The following is a 21,426-nucleotide window of genomic DNA, read 5'->3' as shown; positions in this document are numbered from 1 at the left end:
TAATATTATGTTATATTAATTGTAAATTTATTATTTTATTTTTAATCGCATTTGTTGAATTAGAAAATAGATAAAAAAATATAAAATTAGAATTTATAGACATTCAAATTTAGGTATGGATATCAACTTTTCGATAACAAGTATGTTTTTTTCTTTTTTATAAATAAATGTATAATAATGTGATATAAAATTTATCAAGATTCGGATTTCATCCGGTCTAGATCTAGTTTTAGTGTGACCTGAAAATAATGTGATTTTATCGGCTTTAGGATCAGATAAGAATTTTAAAAATAGACCCAATCATTATTTAAAACTAGATCTAAGTCAAGACGAATTCAACTTCACCCAATCTTATGTGCACTCTTAACTGCTAGTGATATCATTTAGCCTAATGATAATAATTAAATAAAAAAGTATATGAAATTATAATAAAATCAAAATTTAATTGATAAAAAAAAGAAGTACGATATTATTATTGAATGATAAAAATATTTCAACATCACTTAAATTTAATTAAGTTATATATAAAATTAACTTTAGAGATACAATATTGTTGTAATAAAAAATTAATAAAATTTTGTTATTTATATAATTATGTTAATAAAATAATTAAAAATAATATAAAATTTGAAATAAATTAAGATTAAATATTAAAAAAATAAATTTTATTTTAAATTTTAAATTATTATTTATAATATATGATCTCACAAATATTTTTAATAAAATTTAAAATAAAATTAAAATTAAAATTGAAGATTCTCTAATAATAATGTTTTTGATAGTACTATACTACTATTGCTTGGAAGTAAATGTAATCCCACTTATAGAATTGTTTTTTCTTTATTAGATATAGTTTTATTTTTAACATAGGCGGCAAACAATCAAATTAATATGAAAATAACTATTTTAATAATTATTTTTTATATTCACAACGTATTTTTTATGAAATTAAGTAATGTGAGAATTGAAGTTATATATGCTTCTTGCTCCTTTTAAAGGGTCTAATTGAAATTCTTGATATTAACCTATAAGCAAGTTTATAATATTTTTAATGTAAATAAATATATAAAATACATATAATTACTATGAATAAATAAGAATTTATTATAAAATAAATTTAACCTTCCCAAAAATATTTCAAGCTCCACACTGTATACACAGTTAATGAGGAGCATGATTAATACAGTTGATGAGATCACTTATACAACATAATCATTATTAATGTGAACATATCAATAGGGATATCCTTCAATCTTAAGCTTTAATTTCATTTTTCTTTTTAATTTTATCTATTATTCTTAACTCATCACTACTTTTTGTGTTATCTAGTACTATTCCCTTTCCAGCGAGAGACTATTGTTGTATGTCTAATCTTAATTATTCCTAATCATCCTTTGGTTTAAATTTAAGCATTACTTTTTGTATTTTCTCTACTGTGTCAAACTAAGTCAAAGTTAATTCCATCTCATATTGACTAATTAATTAAGTGATAATGCTAGAAACATTACATATTTTAATGATTGAAGAACTTTAGTTTATTAAATCACGTACTATAGTGCTCATGTCGTGATGCAAGCATATTTCATACTTTCTAAAAGAAAAAGAAAAATGGGTATTGATGAAAAATCCATGTTCCTATAGAATTTGAAATTAAATGCTCGCACATAATTATCTTTAACATGCGGTTCTAAAACAAAACTCTAATGATAAAAATAAAACAAAAATTATTGATGGATACCCTAAATACACATGCATCTAACTTTTGTATAAATTTTTTACATGTGACTATTTCACATACTGATTCTAGGAACATATTATCGTAATTAAAAATAGTTATGATGGTTAAAGATATAATTATTAATGATAATTTTTTTATCAGTTTAAATTTTTAAAATAAATAATTTCATAATATATTATCATCAGAGCTTTATATTAGAGAAATTTAGTGTTTAATTCTTAGTGAACTCCAAAAAAAAAAAAAAACAACATAAAACAAATAAAGGAAAAAAAAATCTGTACAAAAATCAAATAAATCCAAAAAAAGATTTTTATTTGAGGGAAAGAAGTACATATTAGAGATATAATTAGAGGTATAACTATTAATGTTGTCTTTTCTTATTAGTTTAAATTTGTGGGATTAGTAATTTCATAATAACGATAATTGGTGTATATGAAACCATTTTTTAAAAAAAATTAAGTTAATAGGAAGAGGTATATAAATAATTATATTTTTAATATGTTCGTTTACACAAAAGTCTATTTTTAGATTTACGTAATCTTTTTGCATAGATCTCCTATTTTAAGGTGAATTATATGGTGTTTTTTTATTATGGTGTCTAAATTGTCTAACTTTCTTTTAAAATTAAAAAAATATATTTAAAATAAAAATAAAATATTTAAAATTTATTAAATATTATGTATCTGTCTCTTTTAGTAAGTTAAGCACAGCATGATACGTACCATAGCATTCACTTTCTTTTAATTTGTCTTATGCTAAATTCTTTTTAGAATGAGTAAGGATCAAATTTTAAATTTTCAGTTATAGAAGTTATAGTAATACTACGTTATGAAATTACTTTTTTCTAAAAAATTTAAATTAATAGGAAGAAGTATGTTAATAATTATATTTGTAATAACAATAGTAATTAACTGTAATTAACAAGATGATAATTAATGACAAAACTTAAAACAAATACTAATATCAAACAAACAAAAAAAACGTATTTTCCAAAAGAAAATTGCTTGGTCTAAATTGGAGATACACACATGAAAGTTGAATGCATCATGAAGCATGCATTTAATTTGTTTCCCTATAAACAGCAAACTAACTATATTAGAAGATTAAGAGCATCAAAGACAAATTAATGCATGGAACAAATAAAATGCAACAAAAAATCATCATAACAACTCTGACGGCTGAGAGGGAAAGAAAGATGAAGCAAGGAAAGAAATGATAAAGATATGATATATATGCTGAAAGCTTGAAAAACATTATATGTTTCGTCTTCTCAGTGGATATTGCTTTCATATTTTAATTATTTCACTTTTTTCATTATTGTTACTTTGCTCCCTTGGCTTCATGAGTGCGTGGCAACGTCTATCAAACTTGTTTTGTCCTTTTAACTTTATTTATGCACTATCTTGCAATTGTCATCTCAAGTCTTTTAGGTAAGGAGAGGGAAGATACATGCATTATCCTCTTAGTGCAGCAATTCTCTCCCCAAAAAAAAAATTGTTCCATTTTTTAATGTTACTAAAAACATGCTAACTGCGGTCGAAAATTTTTCGATGATAAATGATTAATAAAAAATTGTAAGATTGGAAATTAAAAATTTACTTTTATTTAATAAAATTTACCGTATAAATAGTAGCAGATAATGACAATTCTGAAGTTAAATGATGACGGTTTTTTATCATCCTAAAACAGATAATGAAAAATTATAAATTGATTCAATATTGCATGTTACAAAATGATTGGCGGCAATTTTTATAAACTGTTAAAATAATCGTCGCAAAACAAAACAATTAAATTTACATGGTTTTTAAAGAAAAATTGTTTTGGATTTACCTAAAACCAGCCGATTGGGCTCGAGTGAAAGGTCCAAACGCTGAAGGGTGGTGGTCTCCGACTTGTTCGCGCCTGGGAGCCGCCATCCGAGTTGTACGAATCCGTTTGAATAGGCGGGGGATAGTACCTGCAAGACACTTCGATGCCTAAGTCAGTAAGGGGTTAAGCAGGTTTAGAGTATTGGAACTTAAAGATAACTGAAAGGTGTCAGTGTATTTATAGGTGATGTGTCAATAATCACCGTTGGAGTAGTTCCACTTCTGATGGTGGATAACCGTCCTTTTATTTTAGGGTTGTTGAGATCTCCCTTCTAGAAGTGGGTGAGAGATTCTGGGAGGCAGTTACTCACTTAGTTAAATGTGGAGTGCCTGTTTCGAGCTACTCCGATCTCTTAGATGACGTCGGATACGTGGACAAGGCCATTCTCCTTGATTGGGCTTCTTAACTTTACTGGGCCTAACTTATATTTTGGGCTAGGGTATGAATAGTGCCCCTACTCGAGACCGATCTCTTTGTTTGAGTCGGATTCGAGTATTAAATTAGGTCGGAGACGCGCAAATTGACGACTTTTTTCAAGTCGTAAAACCGACGTGATTTTGATTTTGAAACCGACGTGGTTTCAAATTATCAATCGCCGCGTCTTATCAACTGTCGCGTCAGTTTGGTAACGGCGTATTCCTTTAATGAGTGAGCCATTTTACAATTATGCCCATGATATCTTATAAATACATTTTCCTCTTTTCTCTTTCTTTTCTTTCGCCTTCTCTCTAAATCTACCTTTCTTTGTTTTTTCGCGCTTCCCCTCTTATTCAAATCCATTGGCTTTCGTTTGTCGGTGCTTCACAACGTTCGCCTCTCTGTTGCTGGGATTCCCTCCTTCGTTACTTCTTTGGAAAGGTTAGTTTCTTCTGGCTTGCATCCTTTCTTCGTTTTTCAAGTATTTTTTGTTTCTGTTAAATATACTGTATGCTTGAGGAGGAGATTTGGGTAGGTTTCTGTGGTACCTTCATTTTATAGTATGAAACTTTAAGATTTTGTGTTTTTCTTTGCGAAAATCATTTCTGTTGTGACTGTTGGTTGTTTTCTGCTTTGTTGGGAAAGAACTGTTTGAACTTGTTTTTGATGATTTCTTTTCTTTGTGTAATGTAGGTATATCCCCTTATATATCTTTTCTTATTTCCGAAAAAATGTCTTCCCGAGTTTCTGAGGCTCTATTGAGATAGGTAGACTCCTCTGTCCCTTCTGAACATCCTATAGTGGATGGCGTCTTTATAACCGAACTCTATAAACATCATAGGATTTGTAGTTCTGATGTTGAAGAAGCCAAATACGAAATAGTGTCCCCTGACCAAGAGGACCGAGTTTGTTGTGGGAGGATTAACGACTCTGATCCGCATTTTTTCTTTATGTATGACTGTTTGTTTACCCGTTTGGGGGTTACCTTTCCTTTCTCTGATTTCGAGATAGAGGGGTTGTCCCATTGTAGGGTAGCTCCTTCACAGCTTCATCCCAATTCCTGGGATTTTCTTAGAATTTACCAACTCGTCAGCCATGAACTCGAATTTCCGATTTCTTTAAGAATCTTTTTCTATCTTTTTCATTTAACAAAGCCTTTTAGCGCTAAAAATAAGTAACAGTGGATTTCATTTCGAGCTATTCAAGGCCAAAATTTTTTTTTATTTTTAACGAGTCATTCCAGGACTTCAAGAATTTCTTTTTCAAAATCCAAGCTGTTGAAGGTTATCATCCCCTTTTTCTTGAATAAGAACAATGAACCTCAATTCCCCTTGTACTGGGTAGAGATAGCCCCGGTAGAAAAATATAACCTAGTAGACTTGGAAGAGATAGAGGAGGTTGTGGTTGAGTTTTTCCGAGAGGCTTGGGAGCGGGCTCCAAACCTTGACACTAAGAAATTTCTTCTTGGAACTCCGAGCTTTGTCCGGACCGAGCTAGGTAGCTTTTTTATTTTATAGGTGTTTTTGTATTCTTCCAACTTGTTTTCCCGACTTGTATGCTAATTGTTTCTTATTTTTTCTTTTAGAAAAAATAAAAAGTGGGTCAAAGACAGCCTATCTTAAAGTGCAAGAGGCAAAAAGAAATGCACGCACCCGAGTTGCTCAGGCGCAAGAGGGCGGACGTCGACTACTTCCTCTCCTCCTAAGTCGGAGGCGGGGATGGCCTCTTTGGCCAAGTCGGTAAGTCTTCCCACTCTTCCTCCTTCTTTTGTGTCTACTCCTCCTGTTCTTCCCTCCTCGGATCCTATTTCCAAGAAACGCAAGACCTTGGAAGCTGGTGCCTCTAATGTTGGCAACACCGGCTTTGATGGGATGAAGTTCAGTAAGAAACACATCATTCCCTATTGTTCTTTTGGCATGGATGATGCTTCTATCCGAACTCATCTCCAGGTCTTCCCCTGCTTTTGGCCTAGTAAGGCCGGGAGGTTGACTCAGAAACCTTTTGAACTCCTGAAAAGTCTCTTCGTATTTAGGGGTCCATTCAAATTGACATTCTTTTCTAAGCAGTGAGAAAAGCGGTAAGGATCTTAATGTTGATCCTGCCAAGAATCTAGATAAGGCTGCAAGCCGGCCATTTAGTTGCTGGACTTCCTTTAAAGAGGTCGGACTTTTCATTTCTAGGATTGCTCTGCACTTATCGGAGTTGGATTCAATTTCCCTTTTTGTTAGCATGAATCCTAGAAAATTTCTAACTTCTACTGCAAAAGTGCACTTGGTGGGATTTAACCTCATCCCATGCCTTCTTATGGTGTCAAAGACTTGTGAGAGGTCGGTCAGGAGGCCAGCCTTATCTTTGGTCTTTACCAACATGTCATCCACATATACTTCCATTAATTTTTCAAGGTGAGGTGCGAACACCTTATTCATCAGCCTTTGATATGTGGCCCCTGCGTTTTTTAATCTAAAAGGCATGACCACGTAGCAATAATTTGCTCTGGGGGTGATGAAGGATGTCTTCTTCTGGTCCAGCTTGTACATCGGAATTCAGTTATATCCCGAGTAGGCATATATGAATGACAAATATTGATATCCTGAGTTAGAATCTATTAGGGCATCAATATTGGGTAGATGATATTGGTCTTTTGGACATGCTTTATTGAGATCAGTATAGTCGACGCACATCCTCCATTTCCCATTTTGCTTCTTAACCAACACTACGTTTGCCAACCAGGCCGGGTACTTGACTTCTCTGATAAACCCTGCTTCTAGCAAGGCTTGTATTTGTTATTTGACCACTTGATTTCATTCAGGTCCGAGCTTTCGTCTCCTTTGCTGGATAGATCGGGATCCCGGGTAGACAGCCAGCCTGTGTGACATGAGTTTGGAATCTATCCCAGGCATGTCGAAGGCTTTCCAGGAAATGATGTCAGAGTTCTGTTGTAGGAGCTTTACCAGTTCCTGCTTCAGATCTTTTGTTAGGTTAGCTCCTATGCTGGTGGTTTTTCTGACCTCTTGGCCAATCTGGACTTCTTTCATCTTTCCTCCAGGCTGTGGTCGTAACTCTTTCCTTACTCGAACTCCTCCGAGTTCTATTGTGTTGACTTCCTTGCCTTTACCCCTTAGGTTTAGGCTTTCATTATAACACTTTCTTGCCAGCTTCTGATCTCCCTTTGATGGTAGCAATCCCCTCTGGTGTCGGGAACTTCATACAAAGATGAGGGGTTGAGACAACCGCTCCCAACCGATTCAAGGTTGTTCTACCTATCAGGGCATTATAAGTGGAGGCCACATCGACGATAATGAAGTTGATGCTTAAAGTCTTAGACTTCAACCCCTTTCCAAAAGTTGTGTGTAGGGAGATGAAGCCTAATGGCGTGATGGGAGCATCTCCCAACCCAAAGAGTGTATTTGGGTAGGCTTTTAGTTCCTTATCATCTAGCCCTAGCTTATCAAATGCCGGCTTAAACAATATGTCGGCTGAGCTCCCTTGATCCACTAGGGTTCTGTGCAACTGAGCATTTGCAAGGATCCTTGTAATTACCACCGGGTTGTCATGCCCAGGCATGATTCCCTGTCCATCCTCTTTGGTGAAAAAGATGGTTGGGAGGTCGTGTCCATCGCTCCCGACTTGATAGACTTCTTTCAAATGTCTTTTCTGAGACGACTTGGTCAACCCACTTCCAGCAAACCCTCCTGATATTATATGAATATGTCGCTCTGAAGTCTGGAAGGGGGGGCTCTCCGTTCGTGGCCTTCATCATCTCTCTTTCTTTTTCCATGACTGTCCAACCTTTCCATGAGATATCTATCCAATCGACCTTCTCTGGCCAGCTTTTCTATCACATTTTTAAGGTCGTAGCAATCATTTATGGAGTGCCCATACAGTTTGTGACATTCACAGTATTCAATATGACTTCTACCCTTTTTGTTCTTAACGGAACGTGGGGGGAGAAGCGTTTCAGTATGACAGATTTTCCTGTAGACATCCACTAGGAAAACTCGTAGAGGAGTGTAAGTGTGATATCTTATAGGCTTCTCAGGTCTGACTTCTTCCTTTCTCTTGGGCTCCATCTCCTTTTCCTTTGGTTGGTAGGGGTACCCTAGTCGCTAACTTGGTTCTCGTAACCTGACGTTTTTCTCCATATTAATGTACTTTTCAGCTCATTCTTGTACGTCGCTCAAAGAAGTCGGGTGTCTCTTTGAGATGTACTGAGAGAAGGGTCCTTCTCGGAGTCTGCTGACAAGTCCCATTATTACTGTCTCAGTAGGCATGTCTTGGATCTCTAAACATGTTTTGTTGAACCTTTCCATGTAGTCTCTCAGGGGCTCTCCAACCTCCTGTTTTACTCCGAGTAGACTAGAGGCATGCTTGACCTTATCTTTCTGAATTGAAAACTATATAAAGAACTTATGCGAGAGGTCGTCAAAGCTGGTGACCGACCTAGGGGGAAGGCTATCAAACCACTTCATGACCGCCTTCGTTAAGGTTGTCGGAAAGGCTTTGCAGCGAGTATCATCCGATGCGTCCGCCAAGTACATCCGACTTTTGAAGTTACTGAGGTGATACTTCGGGTTAGTTGTCCCGTCATACAGGTTCATATAAGGGCTTTTGAAGTTCCTGAGAACTTTAGCCCTCATGATATCCTCAGTGAACGGGTCTTCTTCCCCCAATAGGGTATCCTCCCGATCTGCGTGAAAATCCTTATTTCGGATATTGGATTCCAACTTCGAAAGCTTTTTTTCAAGCTCTTTTCGCCGCTCAATTTCTTTCCTTAAACTCCTCTCCGCTTCACGCTGTCGCTCCAACTCTTGTTCTAGTTGCTCGAGTCGACCTTGATGGCTATGTAGTAACCTCATGAGGTCGGTGGAATGAGATTGTCCCTCCTTTTCGGGCTGGTGAACCTCAGAGGAGATTTCCTTGGTCCTTGAACACCTGAGGGGCCTTCGCCACGCGATCCCTCCGTTCTTGGTAGAGGTATTATTGCCTGGTCATTATTGACCGCGTCTTGATGTTCTTGATCGGACTCAGACACAGTGTGTCCCTCTTCATGTTGGTCATCCGCTATTGTGCGTTGATCTCCAGGTCTCCGACAACGGCGCCAATGTTCCGGGGTTTACCTGAAAGTGGCCGATTGGGCTCGAGTGAAAGGCCCAGACGCTGAAGGATGGTGGTCTCCGACTTGTTCACGCTTGGGAGCCGCCGTCCGAGTTGTACGAATGCGTTTGAATAGGCGGGGGTGGTACCTGCAAGACACTCCGATGCCTAAGTCAACAACGGGTTAAGCAGGTTTAGAGTATTGGAATTTAAAGATACCTGAGAGATGTCAGTGTATTTATAGGTGATGTGCCACTAACCACCATTGAAGTAGTTTCACTTCTGATGGTGGATAACCATCCCTGTATCTTAGGATTGTTGAGATCTCCCTTCTAAGAGTGGGTGAGAAATTTTGGAAGGCAATTACTCACTTAGTTAAATGTAGGCTGCCTATTTTAATCTATTCCGACCTCATCTAAGAGGTCGGATACGTGGACGTAACAATTTTTTTTTATTTAATCTCTTAATTTTACTGAGCCTGACTTATATTTTGGGATAGGATATAAACAAAAATAAAAATAAAAAATTTGCAAAAATCAAGCCATCATGTATCACAACCTATTCGAAATTAAAGTTAACTAATATAAAGGAAGAGGGTTGGATTAAATAAATTTAGCCCAATTCTAAATTATCAATTTAATCAATTTAATATATGTCATACCCAATGCAAGTGCTTATCATCAAAATACAACTTGATAATTAATTATGTAGTCAAATTCCACAAGAGATAGCTTCAATGGTGAAAGGATAAACAAAAGCTCAAAGGATCCCATATAAAATAGTAGTATATTTTTAATTATATTTCACAATAAAATATCATTAATAAAAAATTGACGTGTATGTGGAGTATTATTTTTTGAATTGGTTAGACACAAAATATTACTCTAATTCATGTGTGAATTTATTTTTTTTTAAGTACTTTCTAGGTCATTTTGCATCTGCGTGCAATTTTAGCTGCTGTAATTTTTGTTTCTCTTAATATATACGAGTTAATTATTAAAAAACAAAAAAAAAAAGATAATGGATAACTCCGGTAAAATGTAAGATAGATATGTTATATATAATTTAATAATACTTTTGATGGAGATGCTATGATTCTTTTTTAAGGGATGACCTTATCCACTTATACGATCGAATAAACTGATTTTATATTCACGTGTATATATATATATATAGGTGAATGCTATCCTATCTTCTCTAAAGTAATATGTAAGTTATTCTCTCTGATATGTCATATTTTAATTGGATGATTATTTTAACCCGAGTTACCTTCTCCATTCTTTCGTTGTGATTGCGCCTCCCAAGCATCACCGTTTCATTGGTATTTTGTTTTCTCTTCCCAAATCATTCTTTACTCCAAATCTCTTTAATTGTGTTTACTCCTCCCCACTCTTTCGTCGTACTCATTACGCCTCCCAAACATCACTGTTTCATTTGGTGTCTTATTTTCTCTTCTCAAATCATTTTTTCAGAAAAGGTACTCTAACTCTTTCTAATTGCGTTTACTCCTCCCCATTGTATTCCTTCTTCGTCGTTGTTACGCCTCCCAAGTATCACCGTCTCATTGGTGTCTTGTTTTCTCTTCCCAAATCATTTTTCCAGAAAAGGTGCTCCAACTCTCTCTAATTGCGTTTACTCCTTCCCACTCCTTTGTCGTCGTCATTGTGCCTCTTAAGTATCACCGTCTTATTAGGTGTTCCATTTTCTTCTTCTGTCAGGCTGTCACTGCCTTCCAAGATATTAACTCTCATGAGATAGTAACTCAGTTTAAAATAAACACCCAATTAAAATATGAGAGGGTTCTAAATTAGGGTTTTCTATGTTTTAAATTTAATCGAATCAAATTAAATTAGTTAAATTTGTGATAATAAAATATAATTAACCGGCCACAATTTAATTTATTAATTAGATACAATAGAAAAAGAGTTATCCATCTGCATTCGAATATTGTATTGCACTCGTGTGGACAAGTTTTAAGATTTATAGAAATTCCTTTCTCTTGTTCGCTAAGCAAAAGATTTTTTTAATAATTTCTAATTAAGCAAACCTTTTAATCAATTATTTTTCTATAAACTTTCGGTGGCCAGCCAATTTCTTGGTCAACAATTATAATCTTAATAAGAACGTTGTCTTGTCAGATTTTACTTACTCTTTTATTCTTATATGTTATATTAAAAAAAAAAACTTGTCAGTGGCTTTGACTTAATTGGCTTCATGTTATAAATTAAGTTTGAGTTTCTATTTTTTCGTGTGAGTAAATTATAAATATATATGTTGTAAACATCTGCTGATGAGATAAGTGATATATGTATATTTGACTCCCAATAATACAAAAAAAAAAAATTAATATTAATTCTGTACTATAATCTATTGAAAGATTTTTAAATGTATTGTCATACTGATATATCAGTAATTTTTAACTATTAATCTTAATTATATATATTATATATATATTTTTTATAATTAAAATCAACGATTAAAAATCACTGAAACACTGATATGACAGTACACTTAAAAATTTTTCTAATATATTATGTAGTATTTGTTTTTAAAAATTGAAATGAATATTGTATTTAATAATCAAAAATTCTCAAAAATTTTAGTTTCTTCAATATTTTTAAAAATAAGAATAAAAAAATTAAAATTAGAAATTAAAATTTTAATAATATTTTTTTAAATATTTTATTTAATTTTTTAAATTTTAAATTTATTTTTCAAATTTTATATTTATTTTAAATAATTAAACATAATATTTAAATATAATCTAATATAATATATTTTATATCAAATATAATATAAAAATTTAATTTAATTTTAATCTCTTAATTTTTATCTTTTAATATTTATCTCTTAATTTTAATTTCTCTTCTAAATACAGTCTTAGCAACAGGAATATATTAAAAGGAAAAAAGTAAATTAAGAATGGAGGAGAATGAAGTGTATTATAGTTAACAAAAAAAAAAAAAAGGATGTATTACGGCTATTAAAAAAACCATATGACCGTACATGCGTACTATCCAGTACGTTAGATGCAATATTCTAATATTCTTAATCTTTATGACCATACATTTGGTTGATATATTGTTTTATTTTTTAAAAGTTATTTCGCCGCGCTCCTTTTTATGCATATTTTTGTGATATTGTTGAAATTCTTTAAAATTATTTTTAAATTTTAATTTAATTTTATTTTATTTTAATAATGTTTTTTTTGTTAATTTTTTTACAGCTAATAGTTAGTATTTTTTTTTGTCTAATTTTATCCTTAATTATAGATTGAAATATCAAAATTGATCATAAAAAATTTTGATGTTAACAAATTTAATGATAAAATAATAATTTTTTATGATCAAATTTGTCAATATTATAATCTTTCATTAATTATTTGTCTTCTATATAATCTTTTATTAATTACTTATTTTTTATTTAAATGTGTTATTACTGTATTTTTTGTTGTTCAGATCTTATCAATACTTCTTTTTATTATTAGATTTAGGTTATTGTTTTTGACTTTTTTTTTTAGGGTTCTTTTTCATTATCACTATTTCGTCATCGTCACCTCTCACTGTTACTAAGTAGCGACTACCATAATGAGATTGGAATTGAAGAAGTAGAATAGTAGAAACAAAAAAGATGATAGTAGTAAACGATGATAACTTATATATTTTGATATGTCTAAAGTTTAGACTCAATTTTCGTGTGACTTAATATATTAGAGTTTTATCATATTTATAGTAAGATAAAGGTCTAAATAAATAATCCGATAAAATTATTGAGTAAAGTTCAAATTGAGTTAAATCTAATTTTATCTAATTTATAAATACTCCTAATTGTTTTGTACTGGCTAATTGTGCATTATGTTTCTCTCTTTAATTTTATTAAGCTTTCATTTACAATACAACTTTCATACATTACTTTGAAAATTATCATCTCTAATTCTCAAGCTTAATCTCTAAGAAAATAAAACTTAAATTCTATTTTGTTGCAAGAGATATTTCTAGCCAGCTTGTCCTTCAAACATGTGAATTGGGCCTTCTCTCAATTTTGACTTTCCAACAACACTGAACACACACATATCAAATACACCAAATAATTTGGACCATATATTCATGAACCCAACCATGTTTGTTAAAACGTTTTATGACAAAGTTTCTTTTAACTCCATTATAAGTTATAACTAAATTGTTGCATTGGATATAGTTTCTTTTATAACATATCTAATAACATTCCTCCTGTATTATTTCATGACATATATACGCATACCATGCATTATAAGTTTCGTTATCACTATGAAAAAAAAATTCATTTTTAGTGATAATTTATTTTGTCTTTTCTGACAACAAAAATATTTGTTAATACATACATTTATTGCCTACAATTAAAAAAGTTTTGTGATAATTTATTTTAATGTAGATATTTTCATGTGAATATAATATTATGAACCATCAGATAATTTGATATATTTGACTAAACCTATTTGACTAAATTATCTAACAGTTCACAATATTATTTTCACATAAAGATGTCTTTATAAAAGTAACCACTTTATATAATAATCATCGGTAAAGATCAATGAGTCTATTAAAAAATTTCCTCAAGAAGTCAAGAACTTACTAAATAATTTTTTCACAGACTCCTTATAAATTCATCATCACAAAAATGTTTTAGATATATATCTACTCATCTATTACACAAGAATTAAATTTGATTCTCTACCTTCTTTTACCATCTCAATAATGTGTCACACAAATAAATACAAGCCAGATCGCAGCCTTCTAACTAAACTGCCTAACCTGCCTATTTTCACCCCCCATGAGTAAAATATGGACAAAGTAAAATTAATCTCAATGAGAGGAAAGTGCATGAAAAAGAAATAAATTAATTAAAGAAGAAAAAAAAAGCTAATAATAATAATAAAAGGCCTGAAATATTCTGAAGATCATATTCTCTTGATTGTGCTACCCACTTTCCACGTGATTCCACGTATGCCATCTACCATATACACACTCATCATGCATGGTACAAATTTATTTACAATATACTTTTATTATTTTAAAAATTATTTTTAATATGAAATTAGAGATGGTATTTTGATTGAATATTGATATTTGATGTATATTACAGTATTGTGAAAATCATTCAACAAGCTCCTCACGTGTTGGCCAATATGCTGCCACGTGTCCAATACGTCCTCCACGTGTTGGCCAGGATGCTGTCACATGTCCAGCACACTCCCCACGTATTGACTTCTCTCCTACAAAATTCACACATCTATAATTACACCGAATAATCCCATTCAAAAAAAAATACCAATATTTTTTTCATATAAAAAAAATCAGCCTTATTATTTACTACACTTTAATTTAATTTAATTTTTTACCCCATCTTGAAAAGGGAGCTAGGGTGACTCATGAACTTTCTCTTGGTCAACGCATGAGCCAAAATTTGAGATGCAAAATTAAATTTAACTTTGATTATTATTATATTCATATAATTATTGCCTCAAAGTCTTTCATCTCTTGCCTAATAAATAAATGAATTAGTCCCCACAAAGCACCCCCTATCACCTATATTCAATCATAAACCCTCTTATTCCTTCACACCCTCCTACAAGTAATTAATTCAATTCCTATCATCATCATTTCCTACACTTACTTTTGTTGTTATATATATTATTATATCAAATAGCATTTTTTTCACCCATCAAATTAATTAAAGTATATGCCCCATAATTTATGTGATCATGAACTTTGATCATGGTGTCTCCAACACAAGCCTTCAACTTGGTCTTGCTCTTGGAATTGGCTTCCATCATCAAGAGAAGAATTGCATGAAGAAAAAGGAGGATGATCCATCAAGAAAATGCAATAATAAGGCATACCCATCTCTTACATTAGGACCAGCAATAATTGATGATGATAATCATAATAATCAAGCTTCAAAGATTATTGAAGACTCTAATTCTTCTCCAAGTGCAGTGTCATCGTTTTCCAACTCTTCTATCATAATCAAGAAGGAGAAAGATCAATTCTTGGTTGAAGAATTTGAGGTTGAGATTGATGAGAAGGCTCCATCATCATCAAGGGATGAAGATGGTAACAACACAAAAAGGAAGAAACTTAGGCTCTCAAAAGAACAATCTATAATCTTGGAGGAAAGCTTCAAGAACTATTCTAATCCCAATCCGGTAATTAATTAAATGCCTTATAACATTACTCCATTTATCTATTTTTCTTTTATGTACCATATTATTCTTTACTTATTTATTTATTTATTAGAGAAAATGACAAATAGGTCCCTGACCTTTTGTCCCGCGGACATTTTTGTTTTTGACCATTGAAAAATACTTTTAAGTTCCTGACCTTCACAAAACTTGGACAGATCAGTTCCTAACGGAGACATTTAGACGGATTAGTCCCTGACGGAGGCATTTGGACGAAGGGACTAATCCGTCCAAGTTTGTGAAGGTCAGGGACTTAAAAGTATTTTTCAATGGTCAGAGACAAAAATATTCGCGGGACAAAAAGTCATAGACCTATTTGTCCTTTTCTCTATATTATGTATATGTTAGCATTTTATTATTATTACAGAAAAAATAAAGACTATTATCCTCCTCATCAATCTAATCTTTCAATTAGTTATTAAAACCTAATCTTCTCTAACTAATATTTTCTCTAAAAGTAAAACTCAGTTTATTAATTATCAGAAGATAGAAACTTAGTTGCAGTTAATTTTACAGAAAGTTTATTGCTGAAAATTATTAAATAATTTGATAAATTTGACTAAATTATTATGTAAAGTCTCTCAACTATCAACTTTACATGAAGTTAATTACACTCGAATTTTCACCTGATAAGAATCATATATAATCTAATAACACCCTTCTCTTTTTTTTTTCTTTTTTTTTTTTTTTTTGCCCTTTTGATATCTTCTATAATAAATTGATCACTTTTTCTGATCAGAAGCAAAAGCAAGAATTGGCAACACACTTGCATCTGCTGCCGAGACAAGTGGAGGTATGGTTCCAGAACAGGAGAGCCAGGTATGGTTCCCAGAATAATATGCTTCCATATTCTCTTAAGAGAAATTTAATTAATTACTTAAAAAAAAATGTAATTTTTAGAGATATTAGCTAGTAAATATTTTTATTATTTTTATGAAACTGTTTTTTTTTAAATATAATTAAACCATTGTTTTCATTAAAAAGATTTTATTTGGGAGCTAAAAGATAATTATTGAATCCTTTAAAGCATGAAACAAATTTTATAAATTTATCATTACTTAGTTGAAAAGTACTCGGTTTTAAGCATTTCTTTTTAACTTTTTCACTTTTTTACTGGAAAAGTTTGTTCACCAATATGAACGTGAATATAACTGGAATAGCACTAGCAAAAAGATTTTTATGTTTAGAGATGGGTATTATTTTTTGGTTTCCCTAACATGAATTTAATTTTTGGAATATTTTCAAGTGTACCATCATACCAATATCGTTGATCTTAATTATATATATATATATATATATATATATATATATATATATATATATATATATATATATATATTTTATAATTAAAATCAACGATTAAAAATTACTTAAACACCGATATGACGGCACATTTGAAAATTTTTCTTAATTTTTACACCCTCACATATAGCAGAGTAAAAACTTGAAAGAATTTTATACGGATAATCAATCATATATTCATATATTAACAAAAATAATTAATTTTAAAATTTATTACTTAAAAAATTATTTAAACATGAGTTTGTTTAAATGATTATATAAAAAAATTTACACTATTAATATATTAAAATTAAAAACTTAAATATATATAAAATTTATTTTTTAAAATTTTATTCAAGACTTACTTTATTCTTAATCAGATTAAAACTCTTATATTTTTATGAGTAAATATTCTTTTCGATCTCTAATAATTTATTTAAAAGACAAATTATCACTCTATAATTTAAAAATTTCTAATCAGTCTCTATTCATTTAAATAATTGATTTAATAAGTAGTCTCTATTAGTAGTCACAAAAATTCCTATAAATAATAACATGTTGACGTGTTAGAAACTGGTTAGGCCAATAACAGAAATCAATTAAATTAATTATTTAAATAATTAAAAAATAATTAAAAAATTTTAAATTATGAAAAGACGCTATATTCTTTAAAAAATGTCAAGAATTGAAAAGAAAAGTTACTCTATTTTAATTTATTTTAATATATTATATTTGATGGTCACAGGACAAAGCTGAAACAAACAGAATCAGATTGTGAGTTCCTGAAGAAGTGCTACGAAAGTCTAACAGAAGAGAATAAGAGGCTCCAAAACGAGCTTCAAGAACTCAAATCAATGCAAACAACACCACCCTTTTCCATGCAAATTCCACCAACAACTCTTACTATATGCCCTTCTTGTGAGAAAATTTGGTCTAATAATAATAATAATAATAATAATAATGGGGAATTATTGCTTATAAGTTCAAAAACTCATCAACACCATAATCATTTCTACAAAAATAATGGATATCCATTATTCAAACACTCATCATCCGCAACATGCTAGCTTTACATATAGAAGGCTATAAACACTACACAGAATTTTCAGGGGAATTATTGTTGTATTTCGTTATGGGTATTTAATTTTGTGATATGGTGGTGAGGTCAATTATTATATATCACTTAATTAGCAAAGTGTAATGTAATTAAATCTAGCTTAGTAGTATAGAGCTCCCATGTGATTTTTTTTACCATCAAATTTTAGATTATAATAATGCAATACATAGCTCAAACAGAGTTTTTGTTTTCTTTTTTTTTTTTAATGTATTTTGATTATATATTTATATGTAAGATATACATTTAGGAGAAACACTACTATAAGAATAAGAATAAGAAAGCTGTCACTTCAACTAAGTTTTCTTCAGTTTATTATGATTGATTAATAATGTTGGGCATGTCAACAATTAGTATTCTAGGTGTCCCTTTCATATATACACACACTGAGAGCATAAATTGTGTTTTACAATACAATCACAATCATTTTTTTGATAATTATTCACATCATCAATGTAAAGTAGTTATTTTTATTAACGTCCCATTATGTAATTGAATGCATGTGTAAAACAATTTTACATTAACAGTATAATTAAATATATATATATATATATAAAATTTATTTTCAAAATTTAAACAAATAAAATAAGACATATGAATATTCATATCTCTAACATATTTTTTTATGCAAGAGTCTCTATTTTAAAATTGTGTGGATTTTTTGCATAAAGTTTTTTTTTTTAATTTGTCTTATATTAACACTCTTTCTTTTCGGATTCAATAAGAATCAAAATCTAAACCTTTTGCTTATATCATGAAACTATTTTTTAAAAAAAAATTAATTTGATAAAAAATTACATTAATAATTATATCTTTAAATATTATCAACTTAAATGAAAAGAAAATCTTAGTAGCAATTCATTTTTTACAGCTTCAATATATATATATATATATATATATATATATATATATATATATATATATATTTTGTGACTAAACAAAAAAAAAAGGAAAAAAATAGAGACAAAATCAAATTAATTGGCTAGATTTATATCTAAATCTATTAGATGTTGAAGCTCACTCCATAGTTGACTCTAATTCGAGCGAATGTGCGCATCAGTAGAAGCGACTGCTTTAGTCATACAATTTGCAACACTATTCGCATTCTTCTAAGTTAAAAGAATAGAGACTCTCTAATTCCAATTCATAACCTCCTGTATATATTTTGCCAAATTCCATTTCGGAATATCATTACTAAGCATTCTTTAGTTTACCAAAAAAGACTTCGGTCTATTTCACAAATAATCTCATGAAATCCACTATCTCAAACTAGAAATAGACTTCTCCAAATCGTATACAATTCAGCAAAAAAAAAAAAAATACTGCACACTTCGATTTTTCCATTGTAACTTTTCAACCAACATCCATCAGAATTGTGAATGATATAACCAAAACCAACATAACCAAAAAAAATAAAATAACTATATCACAATTCAATTTAACAGAATAAATGAGAGGTGAAATTCAATACAAACAAAGTGAAGATTAATAAATAATAAATGATGTTATTTTTTGTCATAACTACTGATGGCCGAGAAAACAATTTTCACATCTTAAAAACTTAAACTTGATTTAATTTCTATTATTATTATTTTTTAAAAAATACGGTTGGCTGGAATATTGAGTGTTGTTAAAAATGGAATTATATGTGTCTTTTTTTTATTAGATAAACTTTTAAAAGAAATAATTCATAATATAGTATCATAATTTTTATGACCTAAAAATCTATAATATAATCTTTGTTGATCCTACTAAAAAATTTTTTTTTTAAATTTTAATTTTTGATAAAATATATTTTTTTCTAAAGTTTTTGAAAAATTTTAAAAATACCTTAAGATCTAATTTGTTTCAATTTGTTCCTAACTAACGTTTCATATATGTTTTAATTTTATCATTAATATTTTAAATTTATTTAAGGATTTTAATATATTAGAGCTTATATTGCATAATTTCATGCTTTAAACCAAAAAAAAAGTTACATTAATTTCTACTTTTCTCTCTATTTTGTAGGAGTCGACCATAATAAAAACAGAAAACATAAAAGAATTTAATTTTAATAGAGCTGAATTTGGCTCCATTAGGACCATTATATTGTGCTCAGAGCCTCAAATACAATGCAGGATAATAATTGGCGACTATAACATCGGGTTAGAACTTAGATGCCACATCTGATCTAGACTGATAGAGATACAAAATTTTGTGTTTTTATATTTTGTCTGGTGATAAACTAAAATAAATTATAAAAATTTAATTTATTTTCATTTTTTTCATTCAAAAAATTTGAGATGAAAAAAATAATAATAACAAAATATAATTATAAAAAATTAATAAAAATAATAAAAAAAAATAAAAAATAAGTTGTGTTCCTTGTTAATATCCCTGTGTCCTTCATGTCATGATGGATACAAAATACACTAATTCAGTATCTTTAGACACACTGTTTCTATTCATGTCTCTTCTGTCAAACATAATTTTGTGTCTTTGTATCTATGTCTCAGTCTCCTGTCTCTGTAAATAAACGCAGCCTAATATCCCTATGTGTGTATTTGTACCTTTCAAATAAAAGTTATATAATATGCTTTTTTTTACAATAATGTTAATATCAATCAATTTTTTAAAATTAATTTTTAATTTTAAATTCTAAATTTTAAACCCTGAATTTTAAATTTTAAATTCTAGCCTTAAACTCTAAATTCTCCAAAAAATAAAAATTAATTAAATAATTTTATAATAAAAATATTAACTAATTAAAATTAATTCCCTATATTTATTCCTCCAGAAAATTTTTTTTCCATAAAACTATATATATATGGATGGGAGTATACATGTGGAGTCTAATCATATATGGCAGCAGATAATAATAAATGAATGAAAGAAAATTGAAGATGAAGCTTCAAATCTTAAAAGATTAGGCCGGTGAAGATAATATATATTTGACATCCACAAATGTCTTTGCATGCGAAAGGAAGTGAATTTCAACGCACAGCATGCAAAAGCCCAAAATTTGGAGCAGCCAACTCTATCTATGAATCAATTGAATCATCATTGCGTTCTAGAATGGGGTTTGTGTGTTAACTTGAGTTTCTATCATTTTTCTTTATTTTGTAGAAGTAATTTATGGTTATTTTAATATACTTTTAAATATTTTTTTATTAATATGAAAAAAAGTTTCCTTAATAATTTATAAAACATTAACAACAATAACGGGCTAGCCCACGGACTAAATGGGTGATCTGTACAATTTTTTTTATATTTTTTAAAAAAAAGTAACTTTTTTAGCCAATATTTTTTTTTTCCGATTCGATCCGAAAATCCGATCCATCAACTAAAAAAAATATTATTTTTTAAAAAATAAAATAAAATAAATAAACGGACTGGCCCATTTAACCCACGGGCTGACCATAAACGATCCGGACTGAAAAATTATGGCTCGCGAATAAAGTGGGTTTAAACGGTTCAACCCATTTAACCCACAAATTTATTGGGTCAGACCTAAATGGACCGGAATAGCCCATTTGACAGCCCTACATAGTTTAAATATATGTAAAAAAGTGGTGACATACCTTTAGTGTCACGTATCATAACACAATTTGTCTATACATTTACTAGAATATTATTCTTACAAGTAATTTAAATTAGCACTGGAATATGTTAAATATCTCAATTTAGTCTCTAAAATAAAAAGTTATGAAT

The 21,426-nt window shown here is 30.1% G+C and overlaps 1 protein-coding gene across 2 annotated transcripts; it reads left to right on the top strand.

Annotated features, from left to right (window-relative positions):
• Positions 1-14,688: 14,688 nt before the first annotated feature.
• LOC107648563 (uncharacterized) lies at positions 14,689-18,032 on the top strand. Of its 2 annotated transcripts, none has more exons than XM_088491332.1 (3): positions 14,689-15,302; positions 16,081-16,157; positions 17,365-18,032. In XM_088491332.1, the coding sequence occupies exons 1-3, from the start codon at positions 14,859-14,861 to the stop codon at positions 17,684-17,686; spliced, it is 843 nt and encodes a 280-aa protein (XP_088347458.1). In that variant the 5' UTR covers positions 14,689-14,858; the 3' UTR covers positions 17,687-18,032. The 2 variants fall into 2 exon arrangements, with proteins under 2 accessions (XP_088347458.1, XP_088347457.1); XM_088491331.1 differs by having other exon boundaries at positions 16,078-16,157.
• Positions 18,033-21,426: the final 3,394 nt, after the last annotated feature.

The sequence above is a fragment of the Arachis ipaensis genome, chromosome B6, assembly GCF_059453495.1.
Source record: "Arachis ipaensis isolate K30076 ecotype BB chromosome B6, ASM5945349v1, whole genome shotgun sequence".
Classification (NCBI taxonomy): Eukaryota; Viridiplantae; Streptophyta; class Magnoliopsida; order Fabales; family Fabaceae; genus Arachis; species Arachis ipaensis.
Note: the sequence above shows the minus strand (reverse complement) of the source record. Positions and strands in the feature narration are given on the sequence as shown.